This window comes from Apostichopus japonicus, chromosome 16 (assembly GCF_037975245.1).
Source record: "Apostichopus japonicus isolate 1M-3 chromosome 16, ASM3797524v1, whole genome shotgun sequence".
NCBI lineage: Eukaryota > Metazoa > Echinodermata > Holothuroidea > Aspidochirotida > Stichopodidae > Apostichopus > Apostichopus japonicus.
The window spans coordinates 20,066,519-20,086,363 of record NC_092576.1 but is presented as its reverse complement, the minus strand read 5'-3'; the positions used below and the strand labels follow the sequence as shown (position 1 = coordinate 20,086,363).

General features: G+C 32.4%; 1 protein-coding gene and 1 long non-coding RNA gene across 3 annotated transcripts; one reads left to right on the top strand and one right to left on the bottom strand.

Annotated features, from left to right (window-relative positions):
* Window positions 1-2,609: 2,609 nt before the first annotated feature.
* LOC139983140 (tyrosine-protein kinase CSK-like) lies at window positions 2,610-12,344 on the top strand. 2 transcript variants are annotated; one of them, XM_071996515.1, is made up of 11 exons: window positions 2,610-3,858; window positions 4,428-4,461; window positions 4,572-4,633; window positions 5,571-5,738; window positions 6,055-6,165; window positions 7,070-7,233; window positions 7,841-7,960; window positions 8,110-8,218; window positions 8,835-8,931; window positions 9,546-9,627; window positions 9,981-12,344. In XM_071996515.1, exons 1-11 carry the CDS (start codon window positions 3,816-3,818, stop codon window positions 10,110-10,112), a joined length of 1,122 nt encoding a protein of 373 aa, XP_071852616.1. In that variant the 5' UTR covers window positions 2,610-3,815; the 3' UTR covers window positions 10,113-12,344. The 2 variants fall into 2 exon arrangements, with proteins under 2 accessions (XP_071852616.1, XP_071852617.1); XM_071996516.1 differs by lacking the exon at window positions 2,610-3,858 and having other exon boundaries at window positions 4,553-4,633.
* On the bottom strand, window positions 8,112-12,482 carry LOC139983141 (uncharacterized). Its single transcript, XR_011798518.1, has 3 exons — window positions 12,367-12,482; window positions 8,784-8,916; window positions 8,112-8,250 (listed from the first exon to the last, which is right to left on the bottom strand). It is a non-coding gene; the product is annotated as an uncharacterized lncRNA (long non-coding RNA).
* Window positions 12,483-19,845: the final 7,363 nt, after the last annotated feature.

Genomic DNA, 19,845 nt, shown 5'->3' with positions numbered 1-19,845 from the left:
TTAACAACATTTTGAGAAGATGTAAATTAATGTAATTGAGGTATGATACCATATATCATACATCCCATTTCTAATTGTTGCTCAACTGTTCCAAATAAAAGCAGAAACTTTGGAAATTATCAGTTTAATTGAACATAGAAAAATAATACATAACGTTAGCTAAAGTACTGAGACCAGGACTGTAGCAGCCTTGCGATCATGACGTTAGCTGTTTAGTTTAACTTTTGCGGAACTAGAAAACTCCCCTATGTTGATTTAAGGCATGGCTGAAGATCCCCGGAATTATAAACACACACTAGCCGATGCCTTCCATGGCGACCTCAATGAAATGTTGTATTTTTTAACAGGTTACCTACAATCAGATTATTATGATGAAGTCTTTCTTTCCACAGGAATGAGACGTTTTGCAATTTCAGTCCTAATGTGAATTCAATGTTGAGAAACAAACAAATCAAGAAAGGCTTTCGACATCTTCTATCTACAATCGACTTTTCCTGCTGAACATGAAATTATGAAAAGAGGATATTTACTTATTAAGCAAATAGTTTGATAGTAATCAGAACTATTACAAAAAAAACAGAGCTTTAACTTGAGGAAAAAAAGAAGATAATTCAACAGTTCTGATTCTAGATTACGTGGATGACCTCAATGGTAATGAAATTGTGGTAAATTTTGTTTCAAATTCAAACTTCACGATTGATTGCCAAAATAGTGTACGACATAATGACATAAGGGAACATAATAAATATAATGTTAACATCTATGGGATACAGACGATTGATCGCTCACAGCATCTATGAAATACATATGTGCCTATCTTTACGATGATTTTGGCGAATACTAAACCTGGCTGGTATTTTTTTTTACCGTTCGCAGATATCGGCATTACATTAAAAGAAAAGACGTACTCTGACGTTTAACGTTCGATTACTAAAGACTGCTTTATTACTAATATAGATCAAAATTCAGCTTCATTAGAAAAAAAGATATAAAGTTTATTTTGAGCTAAATCATAGTATGCTGTTTAATTATGCTGTTTTTGATATAGTCATGTTATTCTCACGTATATTATATTAAACCTGCCAAGGGTTCAGTGACTACAGTTGAAACATTGAAAACAAAAACGAAATTACTTATCTACTCTCTTGTTGTTGTCAATTTGAACAGGAAAGGACGTGTCTTGCGTTTATAATACATCATTACTAATTAACTAAGACTTGTTTTGAAATGCATTTAATTATAATCTGAGCCAAATAAGAGACATTATATTGCTTACCGTCCAGTACGGTAAGGCTTACGATTTTCGACATTTTAGCTTAAAAATGTTCTTCAGCCAATCAGGAAAACAAATGAAAATAACTAGGTTTGCTTTCGGAAACGTTAATGAAAGCTAAATTCTTGAAATCATATCATTTACGTGAGATATTCCTTCCAAATATTATATCTTTAGGATAAAGTGAACCATCTTTCGGAGTCCGGTTTTGGACAGTATGTGTGGTATTCGATTTCGTGGATCATAGTATTCGACACGTTATTTGCAATTTCAAAAAATAAAGCAAATTTGTCTTCTTTAAGAGAGAAAATTCTTTTATTTTAACAATAGACAAATACTTGTCTACAAAAAAGCCTAGTAATTATGAAGTTTCTTAGTTTATATCCCAGCAGGGACGGACGACCAGGGATTGAATACGAATTATCTATTTTAAGGGTCAGGGACGGGGGACCTGTGTGACATTCATTGCAAATATTGAAAACTCCTAGGCCAAATGAAACTATTGTGCATTCAGTAATGTAACTTCTTTGCGATGTCTTTCCCTTCTGCAAGTGGACGACTGACGGTAAAATACAATGGTAGCCTACTATGTAGTGTAGGAAAGGGACACCTACTATTTATGATAAGACACATTTGTTGATAAGTTTCAATAAGTTCATTTCACAAATAGTGGGCTACGTCTCAAAACAGCAGTCTTTGATACGATATCTGAGCATTTGGTGCTAATATAGTCAAGATACATCCTATATATCATTTATACAGGATTGCTGCTGAACAGATTATAGCTTGTTTTGTTAGAAAACCATTTGGGTGGATTTTAGACAATAGATAACTACTCATGTCAAGTCTTAATGCGGGTCATATTAAAAACAAAATTAAATTGAAATGTGTCAGTATTCTATCACAATAATTTAGAATTTGTGATATTCGAGCAAGCTAGATATTATCATTTGGAGGAATTAATGAACTAGATATTTAAACAGAAGCGAAATTATAAATATAGAGGCTCTCCAATTATTTGACTAGAGAAAGATATTACGTCCGAAGAATTATGGTTTCCAACAAAGCTGCCTTAGTAAGATATGCTGATATCAATCAACATCAAAATTATTGATTTCAGAAGCAGATGATGAAACCAAAATGTGAAGGGGGGAAAAAAGGAGGGGGGAGGGGTGGTTCAACTTTTGCCAATGAATGAGACGTTGCCTAGTATGCAATAGATAAGAAGGAAGTTTGATTCAGGGCAAAGTTAATCCATTCTGAATATTGCAAATGTGTTTCAATGATAAGCAATGAATACCCAAATCTCACTTCACAATTGTTTTTAATTGCCTGAAAAGGATAAGTTGAGCTATTGTGAGAAATCGGGACATCCCCTTTAAGCCTCAGCAGTATCGTGAATTACTATGTGTCTCGTTTGGATTTCTCTGTTCACAGCCGTCAATCACTTTACAGAAGAGAACCTAAATAACATTTGTCCTAACAACTTATACTTTCAACGAAATTGATAAACTTTATACTTAAGTGAATAGAAAGGGTTTTACTTTGTGATGGCATTATCGCCAAGCTCATAGAAATACGTTACCTCAGCGGTTTCTATTCCCTATGACTTTCAATGATAATTATTGGCTATTGTTTGAGTTTTTTATCATCTCAGAGTTGTCGAAAGAATACAAATACGTTAGTTTTAATGCAGGTTTATGTAGTTAATGAAATAGGTACGGTGTGACTCGTTGATCTTTCAATCTACATTGAAACTTTAACATTAAGTTCAAACTTAATAGGTAGATAATAACACATAATCTCAAATATGAACTATAGGAGTCATGAATCCTGGTGAGAAAATGCAACACTTGAAAGTTTCAAATGATTGAGACAGACCATCGCGCTGTTATTAATTGATAACTTGATATTAGTCATATAGCGCTTTCCTTGACTAATTGTTTAACCTCACTATAAGTCTAAAACCCAAAATTATTTATGAAGAGAAATCCAACAAACTCTTAAGATGAACAGAGGTTGATTACACACACACCTGGCTGAATATCTAAGTTTTAATCTAAGGATATATTGTGTTATTGGAACAGATATAATTAGAGACGAGCTCTTAGCTTATATACATTTTCGTCCAATTGTGGATAGTTCCTTATAAAGAAGTGTACATTTCATTTGTCCTTTGAAATGAAGTTGTATTGTTGAGATGATAATGAATATGTATCTAGTTATCTTTTTACGTCCCTTGACAACCCAAAGTCCACCGAAATATGATGTTAATTCTCAAGTTGACAGAATCAACTGAAACTTTCACACACAAAAAAAAAGAAGTTAAGAAAATCTTCATGGTACTGCATATGTCAATATTTTAGATATATATTTTCCTTTTGAGGAAAAGGAATTACACTTTTTGAATAACATTGTTCAATGTGATACATTGAAAGATTTAAAACTGAACATTTAACACCAAAAATATTATCTCTAGTTCTCATTTGTGTTCTATTTAAGGAATCGGGAACGTGCCAAAACAGATAACTCGACCGTTGAGATGACGGATACAACAAGAGGTGGATCAATTTCAAGACAATCAAGTAAATTTCACATGATGTTATGTATATAGTAACATTGTTTTCAATATATTTAAGGGTTATCTTTGCTTTGGAATTGTCATGTGGCTAACAGTGAAGGACAAGTTGTAAAATGTTAAATGATATAATAACGCAGGGACTGCACCTTGAGAATGGTTCTTATAACTTGTGTTATCATAGCATATTTCAATGATCAGTGCAGCAACGTAAACATACAACAGAGATGCATTGGTGGTATCAATATGGTACATATGAATACGTTTTATATAAACATCGAATCTTGCGAAGATATAAGCTTCAGGCCGTTAACGTGACTAACATGTCTAAGTCGACATTTATTTCTAATTTATCAGTCGGCAAGCTGCAACATTAACGTAAAATGTAATTTACGTCCGATCGTTTATTTTTTGTTTTAACATTCGTTTATAATGTTTGCTTTGTCCTTGTGGTCTCGCTTTTTTCTGTATTGAATTCTGATACCAAAAAAATTGTTGTATACATTTTGGGATGTGTTCTTTTAAAACGACATTCACACTTCCTACATTACTTCTCCTTGTTCTTTGTCACTTTAGTTTCACACAGAACCCTACCAAACATTCCTGTAAGGTAAGACCAGTTTTGTACATAACTTGAACGTGACACAATAATTCCTACTGTTAGCTGCCGGAATGATGCATATTGACTTTATCTATATAAGTTGTCTTATTCTCTTCCAGACCTGATTTGCCCAAAATACCAAGTAATGGCAATGTCTCTGACGGTTCCAACGAGTCAGAAAGTAAGAACCATCTCATCTCACTACTAGAAATATATTCTGTTTGGCATAGTTGAATGTTTGTAAAAATCTTTGTAAAATTGCTAATTCATACAGTCGGTGAAACCATATTTTGGTTGCAAGTTTACAGGCATATTGGTGTTTTTGTTATTCAGAATACATGATTTTACAATGGTATCACATTCAAGAACAAATCAACATGTTTGGTAAGAAAGCACAATTCTGTGAATAACAGAGTTAAGGAGTTAAGGAGTCGTTTATTTAGCAATACCAGTACTATCAACTTGCAACAACCATATCCACATATATTTAGATTGACATATACAATTTTACCCGACAATAACGAGTACTTGTATGTTTCTTCCACGCAAGTGTCATTAGTATCATCGGAATATCTCTTTACTTTATATCTTTGATTTGCGATTATTTGTTTAAAACCGTGCGTTGTATTTTACTCCATCTTTGTTTTCTTGTAAAGGAGATGTTAAATGTCACAATGTTGTGCCAAGTAGGTTAAAACAACCAGAAAGTAACGTTCGCACTTGAACTTCTATTTACAGCTCAAGAAACACACACACACACACGCACACATATATATATATAAATATAGATATATATATATATATATATATATATATATATAGAGAGAGAGAGAGAGAGAGAGAGAGAGAGAGAGAGAGTTGGTTGGTTGGCGTCTATCTTGGCGCAGAGTGCTCTATGTCCAGTGGACAGAGCGGAATATGTGTTGTTTAGCGATCGTCAAACAGAGTTGTCTGACGGTCGCTAAAACGCGTGAAACTCCGAGTTACAACTACTAGTGTTCCACTAGTTTAAACTAGTATCAACACACACACACGCACACACACACACACATATATATATATATATATATATAATATATAAAGACATGTAGCAGGTTTATATTCTCGTTCATTCTTAGATTACTACATCACGACTGACGAAAGTCCCAAACAGAGAGGCGTGTTTGGAGATAAGGACATTTGCTTTATCATGAATATTAAGTTGGATCAGTGGCATAGCAGGTGGATGGGAACAATACCGGCCAACAAAGGAACAAAGAAATGTGTGGTGCTGACGACCGTCACTGGTAAATTCATATCCTTTATATTGCCCTGTATGGTTCCGACATGTTAAATGGAACCTGTACATTTGCAATGATGAAGTTAACCACAGATAATGACAAGATAAATTTGATAGTTTCTAATCATAGTTATAAACTAGAATATCTTGTATTTTCCAAGGTTTTCAAAAAAGAACGAAACGTTTTGCTGATGACTTCAATTGTAATGAATCAGTATATTATGTCCTACAATTTGTTGTATACTTCAGTAGGCAAGAAACTGTCAACTGAAATAGTAAAATGCCTTTGTGAAGTATTTGATGTTTAAAATTTATTGATGCAGATGAAGCTTTTCGACGGAAAGACATACATTGGGATGAGTTCGTCAAAAGGACCCTTGACCTGCCAGTAACGAAATACCTTGTAAAAGTTGAGGGAATTGGGATACTGAAAGGTAGGTACAGGACAAATATAAATCAATTCTAACATTTTAAGGAGACACGACCATGTCATCATCATTGATGTAGTTGGTAGAGATAACTGTCATGAACATGTTACTCCATGTGGGAGACATCACATCTTAAATGTTTTTACAAACACAAGGCTGAAGACTTGATCAAGTATAAATATGACGTCATCGAGCCACATATTCGTCTCCCCGCCACCGTTGTTGAAATGGTTATTCGGTACAGTTGATGAATTTTGCAAAAGATAAATTAAGGAAACGCTTATTATGACATAACGGTGGCATTGGTTTCGGTGTCAGCACTCTTAGCTTTTCAACCTCATCTAAGCCAATTCTAAGATTAATTTCAGAATACTAAGTTCATCGGGTCAGATGCCTTTGCCTAATTATTTCTCCAGTGCATGCACTGTAGTAAGGGAAACATGTTACTGGCAGGCTGAGGGATTGCAACAGAAGTTCTGGTTTGTCTTTAGTTTAAAATTATTGAAGTAAACAAACCAGAAAATGGCAACTTAATGAAAAATTCAGACTACTTGTTGCTGAAGCACAAATGACGTTGGCCAAAATTTAATTCCATAAAGTCACCAGTAATAATAATATACGTGTTTCAGTTGTTACTCGTGTTGAATTTGTCCTTGGTTTAAGTTTTCATATTAATTTTTTGTATACTGCTTGCTAAATTATTTGCAAATGATAAAATAAGAAAGCGATTATTATGACCTAACGATGGCATTGATGTCGGTGTCAACCCCCTTAGCTTTCAACCACATCTAAGCCGATTGTGCAAATTTGATAAATAGAAGAGGATTAAAGAAGATAACTTTAAAATTTACCAAATTACAATACCTTTCTATCAAAGATATAAATTATATTACTTTTGTATTTCTTAAAGCTAAACTTCACTTAGTACAAGAACACTTTGCCTGTGAGACTCTCGACAGTTGGCTAGTTAAGGTATTCAGCCAAGAGACATTTGAGAATACTATGTACTTGTCTGAGGTGATGGGGATCATAGCTGGATTACTAGAAGGATTAAACCTTATTCATTCATACGGAGTAAGTCTTCAATAAATTTAAGTGATTGAACAATCATATCTATCAGGTTCAGCATTATAATATATATTTTTTTACAACAGAAATGTAGAACTAGATGTTAACTTATATTATATAATCTTGTCTGGTTTACCATATCCAATCAACCATGAAATTCTCTTATATGTCTTACATTGATTGTATACTTTAAAGAATAACCATAGCATAGTGTGTCAGTTATTTAGAAGATACCGAATAAATATGCATATGCAATAGTCACTACTGGGCCTTATCCAAAAATGCTTAACATTTATTAAGTAAACATAACATTTATTAATTTATTACTCAAGTAAAGCGAAATTAATTACTCAATTATTTCCATTTTTAATATGTATAACATATTAAAGTTAGTTAAAGCTCGTAAGAGATGTATCCATGATTAAACGATCGGCTTTAAAATCACTAAATATTAATAATTCTTGTTGACATAGCTAATCCTTTCTCTCATTTTAAAACTTTCGTTGCACGGACCATTCTTTATAATATTTCTCAAGTTAAGTATGTAAAAATACAGTTCTCAATGGCAAAATTCTCTATTGTTTTTAAAGTTTCTTCTTCGTACTCTCCCTAGTTCCTACATCCAGGCTTATCCAGCAAGAAAATATTACGAATCGAGAAAGGTCAATGCAAGCTTTACGATTTCTGTCTATCGGATGATGCATCAAAAATCACTACCTTTCGAAAAACTAAGGTACGTGTCACATACCCGTGATGTAATAATGAAGCCGTGAAACATCACAGGTAATGGTAAAAGTATCTATAATACCACTCAAAAATTAACCGATGTAAAATGTCTCGATAGAAATCTTAACTATAGCTTGTCTTTTATTATCTCTCCAGGTGCCGTATTCGTTGAATCATTTCCCACCAGAAGCTCTGCATCGCAATGAATATTCGCAACCTAGTGATGTCTGGGCTGCAGCTGGTGTCATTTGGGAAGTAATTACTGGTAAAGTGCTTGAAACGTTTTCTGAATCTCCGCTTTGTAAAAAAAGAATCATATGAAAAAGAATAAGTTATGATATTCAGTATGAATGAAAAGTTGCTCTTGCTATACAATATTTTTTGTGTATTTTGGAGATATTTGTATAATCAGATAAGTTATAAGAAAATAATACACAATGTAATAAAAAATTGCAAATCGAATTGGTATCCCTTAAATGTGACGGATTTAGGAAGAACGAAGTAGAGGGAACGCACCTGGTCAAATTTACATTAGTCATTTGTGTGTTTTATGAACTGTAAATATGAAAATGGAAATGAAATGGAATGGAATGAATGACTACGGAAAAGTGATTTTCATGTCAATAATCTCTCTCTACCTTAGTTAGGGAGTTCATTCCCTTTCTGATATTGAGAAAACGATTCGGATGTGTCTGTCTTAACTAAGCGAGATGATACCAATTTTACGGAAATGAAAATAATGTTAAAATGATTCATTTTTGAGTTCCATCTACACTATGAAGTATCATTCATAAAAATATGTTATCAAATGGAAAATAGCTTCTCCGTACCAAGTTAACATAAATTATCGCTGAAATTTGATATTCTCTATCATTTCAAAGGCCAACTACCATTTCCCTGGTCAGAAGATGGCCCTACTTTCGAAGAACAGTGTGGGGCACCCTCAGAGTCACAGGTTACTCACTACGAAGAAATAAGGTAAACATCAATGCCACGCCAAAAAATAAATCAACTTCGAGAACTCTTGTTGTTTTCTCTAATGATTGTTTTCAATACCTATCATTGTTTTTATTTTTAATTATCTGTAATACAAGAAGCATCACAGGCTTCATGTAGCGAACGAATCAAGATATTAAGAAACCACAATTGTATTCAAATATCAATTTGAGGAAGAAAACCTCCCAATGTTGTAAATGTTACAATTCAAGATAAAACAGTTAACCTTAATTGAGGGTCTCTCGTGAAGTTTTAAGAAACCAAAGTCACGAAATGAAGTTTGAGTTAAATATTTAATATATTTTACAACATGAGATTAACTTAACAGGACTCATTGAAAATGTTAAGAATTTATTTTTATATTAAAGGAAAAATATAGTGAAATAAGGAAGATCAAAATCAAGTAACTGAAAACACGCAATGGCAACATAATCTAAATCTTTCTATATTAAACAGTTGATTTACTTACTTAACCGAAAAAAAAATGATGGAATAAAATAATATGAAAGACATTGTTATAACAATATACCTTATTATGTTAGATAGCATACATGTATATATTAAATTTGTGATTTTGTTTTGTTTAATACGAATAGAAATAAACAGTTATATCAGTGCTGGCACCAGGTCTGTCCTCAACGTCCGACTATTCGAGAGCTCAGGGAATCTTATCAAGAGGTAAACTAGTTTATGAATTTTTGTTTGTTTTTGCAAGTAATTTGTTCAAATTACTTTCTTCCCATAACGGTAAGAAAACGTTGTTCTATATGATCCAATTGTTTTATAACACTTAAAGCAGGCATATAAATGACTTCCTTTACGCATTGGTGTCTATGTTCTACAACCTGTCGTCTCGATCTCTTTAATGTTATTGAATTTATTAAGGATAATAGGAAGTTTATCTTCTTTTATGCCAGCTTTTTTCCTAACATATCTATGCCCTTCCAGATATTTTCTTAATACAGTCGCATATTTGAATAATTGTTTTTATTTTACTGTTTTTCGCTTTCTTTCTTTTCCTCTCATTATAGATCTTCGAAAAATTAGCTGATAATACTTACGAGATTCCACGTATGGACTTGTACACTTCTATGAAGAGTAGTACAATACATAATAAAGATGGGGGAGAAGTGTACACTGATACTTATACTGCAGTACCATAACGAATCATTTCTGCACTTCTTTGAACACTGTTAACACCGTGTGATAATGACAAAGATAACGTGTCCATTGACACTTGTACTGCGGTATTACAAGAAATCATTTCTCCACTTTTATTTAATACGAGGACAATGAACACTAAGGGCAAAGATAAAGTGTACATTGATACTTGTACTGCGATATCATAAGGATTTAGTTATGCACTTCTTTGAATACTATGACAATGAACACTGGAGGTTATTACACAGCATATCATGACATTAGGCTTTCGCTTTGATAATTAGCATAATCAGTTGTATTTATCCTTACTAATCTTACATGAACTTTCATGTCTGTGCTTTTGTGTACATATTATACAGTTGGGTAAAAGCTAATCAATTGTGCACCCTATATAGTAGTAGTTCCATAGTTTTAATATGTGCCCATAATACGTAATCATGTATTATGTACTATGGTTACATATTACAACTATGTAAGTACATTGTACACACTGTATATGCTGTCAAGTGCACATGTATCAATGTCACTCTCACAGTCCCTGCGTGGACACGAACACTAATACTTGTATATATGTTGTGTCCTTAATAAGTACGCAGTTGAGCTTCAAGTTTAACATTTTGCTGTTTGAGACATAGAAATGTAAAGGAAAGATATATCATGTAATTACATCACAAATAGTATTAGAAGTGGAAAACTCCATGGGCAGGTGACTTATCTTGCAAGTTTGTTTTGCTAAAATAAAAAAAAGAACTCTCTATTCTAAAATATTGAATATCCTATGCAGTTTCTTGTTTTGATTTACAAAAGAGAAGTTCGTATTTACAGTTACAAGAAGTTCAGGGAAATTTCCAAATGATTTCATGATTTAATAGTTTCAACTTGTAATATACTGCACGATAGCTGTATTTTAGTATATATAACGTTGTGTTGTAGTGAAAACTGTTACAGACATATCAAAATGACTGGCAGTCAAAACACAATCGAAAGTCATAAAGGGAATATTTGTAAAGCGCATTGAGGTTATTTCTGAAGCTAGTTAATAATGTGTTGTGCGATAGCCTCTTATGCTGTTACCATTTATTTCACTTTCATTTTGTGGCGACCTTAATGAGTGGTTAAAGTGAGGGACACAATACTGGACTAGTATTGGACTATATGTTTATTTCGATATTACTCTCAACAAATGAGACCCTTTAAGTAAACTTGTTTTTAGCAAGGAAAGCGTTAATTGTGATGTATCAGAGTGTCATTTCCAGCTCGCTGTTTTAAAGGGACCCACTTAATAAAAATTATCACAAGAATTACACTTAACCGTATGATATTGTTATCAATTATTTTTTGTATGAATTAAAAGTTACTCTATTAGATGGTTGGATTTAAGGAATACGTTTTATGCGCCTTCTGTATCCAAAGTTTTTAAGTATCTAATAACGTAAATTTCATGTAAAATGACTTTCTCTCTCTCCTCCTCCTTCTTCGTATGACTTCCATTCATTAAAAATGATATGTTGAAGGTACTCAGGTTTACAATGTAGGTTATTAAGTTGCTAACTCTTTGCATTACCGGAGGTATTTTTTTTTAATTAAACAATTAATTTGTTATTACTTTAAACTCTATAAGCTATATATTATGTTGTACTTATCCTAGAATAGGGTCTAACACACCGAACTGATCGTGAATAACATGTGGTCGGTTTTCAATAAAAAAGTCATAAATATGGGATCAAAATTGTTAATTATTATTGATGATAATGTCTGTGTGGTCTTTCTCTATTACAACCCAGTTCGAATAATGTTTCATATCAACAACAAATCCGCTTCTAGAGATTACAAGCTTCAAGTGTCGAAATACCCCTCACACTTTCATGTTTCAGTCAATTTTTAAAACTATCAAAGAAAGAGAACTATAAATCGCTTTCAATCGATATTTTCTTAAAGTATGGATTAATGAAAGTACTAAATATAATAAAATGGAAGAAACTGCGTTACATATTTATTTAAATAATTTTTATGTATATATAATTGTACAAAGCACCAGTTACGCGAAAGAATAAGCGAAGAAATATACCAATAGCATATGGCATACCTTAATATAACTATAGTATTCGCAATCAAAAACATAATGGAGGAGGATTTAAAAATATCGCAGATATTGTAAGACAGTCCTAGAAAATATAAATAGCAAAAGGTGGTGGATTTATGGTTATTGAACGGAAGAAAATATTGCAAAAGATCGAATTTTATCGAATACAGTACCTTGACGAGTATACCTAGTATTACCCTAGTCTTCGTTACTTTACTGCATACTTCTTACGTTATATTCATACTAACAAATGTTGAATGAAAAGCACAGCATTACAACTGTTGCTGTTGTGGTACAGTATATGTATTGCACGCATCAGGCTAAAAATAGATTGCGTAATGCTACAGTAGTCGAAGAGAACTTCCTTTAGCATAACACAGTCAACGTTTGATTGCTATTACGACATATCCTGAAGTTAATGGGAAAAATATATACGATATTACTGACAATTACACGACAGCATCATATACCTGCCAATTGCACGCCTGCTTCATGATTCTCAGAGCACTTATCGAAAAGATAATAGTTGATATTAGACGTTGTTCATGATCATCACCGTGGATAGTGTTTCAATTGAGCGATACAGTATATGACTGTCGTATCCTTATGATTCAGTGACCAATGCTTATTCTAACCTATGAAGCTGTGAACTCAGGAACTACCCGTAGCCTGTAGAACAGGCCCCCCTCTTACCCCCTACCTCACCACTACTATTACGTTTGTAAAATCCTGAAAAAGTACCCCTGTAATATATTAATAGTTTCTCTGTTTTGTTCACTGAATGAATTAATGGACCATATATCCATATTTGTAGGATTAACAAGTGGTATTTCTTGTAACACCAACTTTGAGAAAAGTTTTACAGAGTACTGAACTTTCATGTCCCGCTTCATAACACTCATACATGGAGTATGATCATCATGTATATCATGTTTCTAACAGAATAAAAGTGATGGAAATGTTTATACTGCCAATGCAAACTCTTGGAAGGACAGTATATAGTGGTATTAACATGGGATAATTGTCTATCCTGGCTGTCTCGTAAATTAAAATATGTTACATTTTCGGTATATCCCCACACGCACCCCTCAACAGATACACCGTTGCATGGACTTGCCAAGTAAGAGTTCCATTACTGCATTTAAAGTTATTCAATCGCAGTAGACAAAAAGCTTTCATTTTAACCAATTGTGCGACAATAATATCGTTATCTACATGCAATGTTACTGGTATATTCGCATTACATTTAATATTTAATAAACTAATTAAAACTTTGAACATTTCTGATTTTCGGTTTTCATCTTCCATAAATCATACAAGCGACTAGCTAAAATTAACTCATTAAAATTAATTCACTGTACTCTTGTTGATTACAGTTTAATCGATGGATGAAAAACTAACCAAATATGTCTTAGGGTTTAATTTATTTCTATCTTTAAAAAGGAGATTAAATAGTAGGTAAAACAAAGTGCTATGCCATTCCCTATATATATATATATATATATATATATATATATATATATATATATATATATATATATATATATATATATATATATATATATATATATATATATATATATATATATATTTATATATATATATATATATATATATATATATGTATATATACATATATTACCTGGTTTATGTGGACGTTGGCATATGACAGGGTTACGGGGACTACTAGATGTACATATGCTAGGCCCGTAAAAATTAAGTGGTTTTTGCTGTTATGGTGAGTGGAGCTATCTATACCTTCAGAACTGCAATTTTATTTATTGAGAGAAAAGTCGGTATACATGATAGTGTGGACATTATTATGTGGACAGTCCCCATAATCCCCCTGTATACTAACTTTATATACATTATACATAGCAGGCAATATAAAAACGATTGTATATGCAAGGTGCACAATATGCGTACATTTTAATACTAAAAGAAAATCCAGACCAAAAGTCTAAACAAGTGGCGAATCCGTGGAATTGCATATCTAATCGCCACACACCAAATACAGACATAAACTACTGACAATACCCATGCAATCTACCCAATGTAAGGGAAATGTTAATGATATGGGTATAAGCCTTTTGACCCTTTATAATGTACTCACTTTTTGCCATAATAGTGTATATGTATGACACAAAAAACAATTACCAAAGTTAAAATGAAGTATATTCGTTTTATCGAAATATGTGGTTAGCATGGTTATGGTCAGTGTGAATTAGATTAGCTGATTATTTCTGAATAAATTCAAGAGGAGCTTTGCTTTAGAGTCAATATGTTATACCACATCATGTGTATAAGATTATGTGGACGGTCCACATAATCCGCTCATACACTTACGATTATATATTCCAATTGAGATTACGTGTGTTACAGAAAAAAGGACGTTAATACTTCTATATGAATATATTCAATACATTCAATACAAATGATTTAAACAGATCTTCGAGTTCGGTAAATACAGGATATAAAACAGACCCATATTTGGCGGGTTGATTCCTTACTGAATCTATCGATATTTGGTGCGGGGTCCTTCCTTTGAACACAGTTATTTTGAATTAATGTAGTTGATAAATTTTAAGCCCTAATTTTGGTTTATAATCAATAAACAATACAATGAAATGTGTATAAGATTATGTGGACGGTCCACATAATCCGCTAGTACACTTACGATTATATATTCCAATTGAGATTACGTGTGTTACAGAAAAAAAAAAGACGTTAATACTACTAAATGAATATATTCAATACATTCAATACACATGATTCAAACAGATCTACGAGTTCGGTAAATACTGGATATAAAACAGACCCATATTTGACGGGTTGATTCCTTACTGAATCTATCGATATTTGGTGCGGGGTCCTTCCTTTGAACACAGTTATTTTGAATTAATGTAGTTGATAAATTTTAAGCCCTAATTTTGGTTTATAATCAATAAACAATACAATGAAATGTGTAAAAGATTATGTGGACGGTCCACATAATCCGCTCGTACACTTACGATTATATATTCCAATTGAGATTACGTGTGTTACAGAAAAAAAAGACGTTAATACTACTATATGAATATACTCAATACATCCAATACACATGATTCAAACAGATCTACGAGTTCGGTAAATACAGGATATAAAACAGACCCATATTTGACGGGTTGATTCCTTACTGAATCTATCGATATTTGGTGCGGGGTCCTTCCTTTGAACACAGTTATTTTGAATTAATGTAGTTGATAAATTTTAAGCCCTAATTTTGGTTTATAATCAATAAACAATACAATGAAATGTGTATAAGATTATGTGGACGGTCCACATAATCCGCTCGTACACTTATGATTATATATTCCAATTGAGATTACGTGTGTTACAGAAAAAAAAGACGTTAATACTACTAAATGAATATATTCAATACATTCAATACACATGATTCAAACAGATCTACGAGTTCGGTAAATACTGGATATAAAACAGACCCATATTTGACGGGTTGATTCCTTACTGAATCTATCGATATTTGGTGCGGGGTCCTTCCTTTGAACACAGTTATTTTGAATTAATGTAGTTGATAAATTTTAAGCCCTAATTTTGGTTTATAATCAATAAACAATACAATGAAATGTGTATAAGATTATGTGGACGGTCCACATAATCCGCTCGTACACTTACGATTATATATTCCAATTGAGATTACGTGTGTTACAGAAAAAAAGACGTTAATACTACTATATGAATATACTCAATACATCCAATACACATGATTCAAACAGATCTACGAGTTCGGTAAATACAGGATATAAAACAGACCCATATTTGACGGGTTGATTCCTTACTGAATCTGTAGATATTTGGTGCTGGGTCCTTCCTTTGAACACAGTTGTTTTGAATTAATGTAGTTGATATATTTTAAACCCTAATTTTGGTTTATAATCAATAAACAATACAATGAAATGTGTATAAGATTATGTGGACGGTCCACATAATCCGCTCGTACACTTATGATTATATATTCCAATTGAGATTACGTGTGTTACAGAAAAAAAAAGACGTTAATACTACTATATGAATATATTCAATACATTCAATACACATGATTCAAACAGATCTACGAGTTCGGTAAATACAGGATATAAAACAGACCCATATTTGACGGGTTGATTCCTTACTGAATCTATCGATATTTGGTGCGGGGTCCTTCCTTTGAACACAGTTATTTTGAATTAATGTAGTTGATAAATTTTAAGCCCTAAGTTTGGTTTATAATCAATAAACAATACAATGAAATGTGTATAAGATTATGTGGACGGTCCGCATAATCCGCTCGTACACTTATGATTATATATTCCAATTGAGATTACGTGTGTTACAGAAAAAAAAAGACGTTAATACTACTATATGAATATATTCAATACATTCAGTACACATGATTTAATTAGATCTACGAGTTCGGTAAATACAGGATATAAAACAGACCCATATTTGACGGGTTGATTCCTTACTGAATTTGTAGATATTTGGTGCTGGGTCCTTCCTTTGAACACAGTTGTTTTGAATTAATGTAGTTGATAAATTTTAAGCCCTAATTTTGGTTTATAATCAATAAACAATACAATGAAATGTGTATAAGATTATGTGGACGGTCCACATAATCCGCTCGTACACTTATGACTATATATTCCAATTGAGATTACGTGTGTTACAGAAAAAAGACGTTAATACTTCTATATGAATATATTCAATACATTCAATACACATGATTCAAACAGATCTACGAGTTCGGTAAATACAGGATATAAAACAGACCCATATTTGACGGGTTGATTCCTTACTGAATCTGTAGATATTTGGTGCTGGGTCCTTCCTTTGAACACAGTTGTTTTGAATTAATGTAGTTGATATATTTTAAACCCTAATTTTGGTTTATAATCAATAAACAATACAATGAAATGTGTATAAGATTATGTGGACGGTCCACATAATCCGCTAGTACACTTACGATTATATATTCCAATTGAGATTACGTGTGTTACAGAAAAAAAAGACGTTAATACTACTATATGAATATATTCAATACATTCAATACACATGATTCAAACAGATCTACGAGTTCGGTAAATACAGGATATAAAACAGACCCATATTTGACGGGTTGATTCCTTACTGAATCTATCGATATTTGGTGCGGGGTCCTTCCTTTGAACACAGTTATTTTGAATTAATGTAGTTGATAAATTTTAAGCCCTAAGTTTGGTTTATAATCAATAAACAATACAATGAAATGTGTATAAGATTATGTGGACGGTCCACATAATCCGCTCGTACACTTATGATTATATATTCCAATTGAGATTACGTGTGTTACAGAAAAAAAGGACGTTAATACTACTATATGAATATATTCAATACATTCAATACACATGATTCAAACAGATCTACGAGTTCGGTAAATACTGGATATAAAACAGACCCATATTTGACGGGTTGATTCCTTACTGAATCTATCGATATTTGGTGCGGGGTCCTTCCTTTGAACACAGTTATTTTGAATTAATGTAGTTGATAAATTTTAAGCCCTAATTTTGGTTTATAATCAATAAACAATACAATGAAATGTGTATAAGATTATGTGGACGGTCCACATAATCCGCTCGTACACTTACGATTATATATTCCAATTGAGATTACGTGTGTTACAGAAAAAAAAAGACGTTAATACTACTATATGAATATACTCAATACATCCAATACACATGATTCAAACAGATCTACGAGTTCGGTAAATACAGGATATAAAACAGACCCATATTTGACGGGTTGATTCCTTACTGAATCTATCGATATTTGGTGCGGGGTCCTTCCTTTGAACACAGCTTTTTGAATTAATGTAGTTGATAAATTTTAAGCCCTAATTTTGGTTTATAATCAATAAACAATACAATGAAATGTGTATAAGATTATGTGGACGGTCCACATAATCCGCTCGTACACTTATGATTATATATTCCAATTGAGATTACGTGTGCTAAAGAAAAAAAAAAGACGTTAATACTTCTATATGAATATATTAAATACCTTCAATACACATGATTCAAACAGATCTACGAGTTCGGTAAATACAGGATATAAAACAGACCCATATTTGACGGGTTGATTCGTTAGTGAATCTATCGATATTTGGTGCGGGGTCCTTCCTTTGAACACAGTTGTTTTGAATTAATGTAGTTGATAAATTTTAAACCCTAATTTTGGTTTATAATCAATAAACAATACAATGAAATGTGTATAAGATTATGTGGACGGTCCACATAATCCGCTCGTACACTTACGATTATATATTCCAATTGAGATTACGTGTGTTACAGAAAAAAAAGACGTTAATACTACTATATGAATATATTCAATACATTCAGTACACATGATTTAATTAGATCTACGAGTTCGGTAAATACAGGATATAAAACAGACCCATATTTGACGGGTTGATTCCTTACTGAATCTGTAGATATTTGGTGCTGGGTCCTTCCTTTGAACACAGTTGTTTTGAATTAATGTAGTTGATAAATTTTAAACCCTAATTTTGGTTTATAATCAATAAACAATACAATGAAATGTGTATAAGATTATGTGGACGGTCCACATAATCCGCTCGTACACTTACGATTATATATTCCAATTGAGATTACGTGTGCTACAGAAAAAAGACATTAATACTTCTATATGAATATATTAAATACCTTCAATACACATGATTTAATTAGATCTACGAGTTCGGTAAATACAGGATATAAAACAGACCCATATTTGACGGGTTGATTCCTTACTGAATCTGTAGATATTTGGTGCTGGGTCCTTCCTTTGAACACAGTTGTTTTGAATTAATGTAGTTGATAAATTTTAAACCCTAATTTTGGTTTATAATCAATAAACAATACAATGAAATGTGTATAAGATTATGTGGACGGTCCACATAATCCGCTCGTACACTTACGATTATATATTCCAATTGAGATTACGTGTGCTACAGAAAAAAGACATTAATACTTCTATATGAATATATTAAATACCTTCAATACACATGATTTAAACAGATCTACGAGTTCGGTAAATACTGGATATAATACAGACCCATATTTGACGGGGTGATTCCTACCTGAAACATATCAAGATATGAGGGTGTGTAGCCCTTATTCAGAAGACCGTTATTGTGAATTAATGTAGTTGATTAATTTTTAAAATTTTCAATTACGGTTTTAGTTATAATCAATTAACAATACAACATCATACGTATAATATAATGTGGACGATCCACATAAACCGATTATACAATTACGATTATATATTTCATTTAGGATGACGTGGATTATTAAACAAAGACCTCAATGCTACTATTGCATTCTGGGGGCTCTTTAGCACAGCAGAGAATACTGTCAGATGTTCCTTTACGGAAATGTCGTGGTTAGGTTCTGTTTTTACCTGCATGGTTAACCGTAGTAACTAGAGACCAGGCCATATTACAGTAACAAGAAAATAATAAATCTCTGGGTACAAATTTATAGTAATTGTGAATGCGAACCTTAATAAAAGATTAATTTCAAAAATTGACACGTTGGTGACACTCTGGTACATATAATAAGCAATAAAACAAT

What these genes read in the sequence shown, in the direction of transcription:
- LOC139983140 (XM_071996515.1), top strand. Translation starts at nt 3,816, where the DNA reads ATGACGGATACAACAAGAGGTGGATCAATTTCAAGACAATCAA. An exon ending in ATCAATTTCAAGACAATCAA is followed by an intron (nt 3,859 to 4,427) that starts GTAAATTTCACA and finishes TTGTCACTTTAG; the next exon opens with TTTCACACAGAACCCTACCA. An exon ending in CTACCAAACATTCCTGTAAG is followed by an intron (nt 4,462 to 4,571) that starts GTAAGACCAGTT and finishes ATTCTCTTCCAG; the next exon opens with ACCTGATTTGCCCAAAATAC.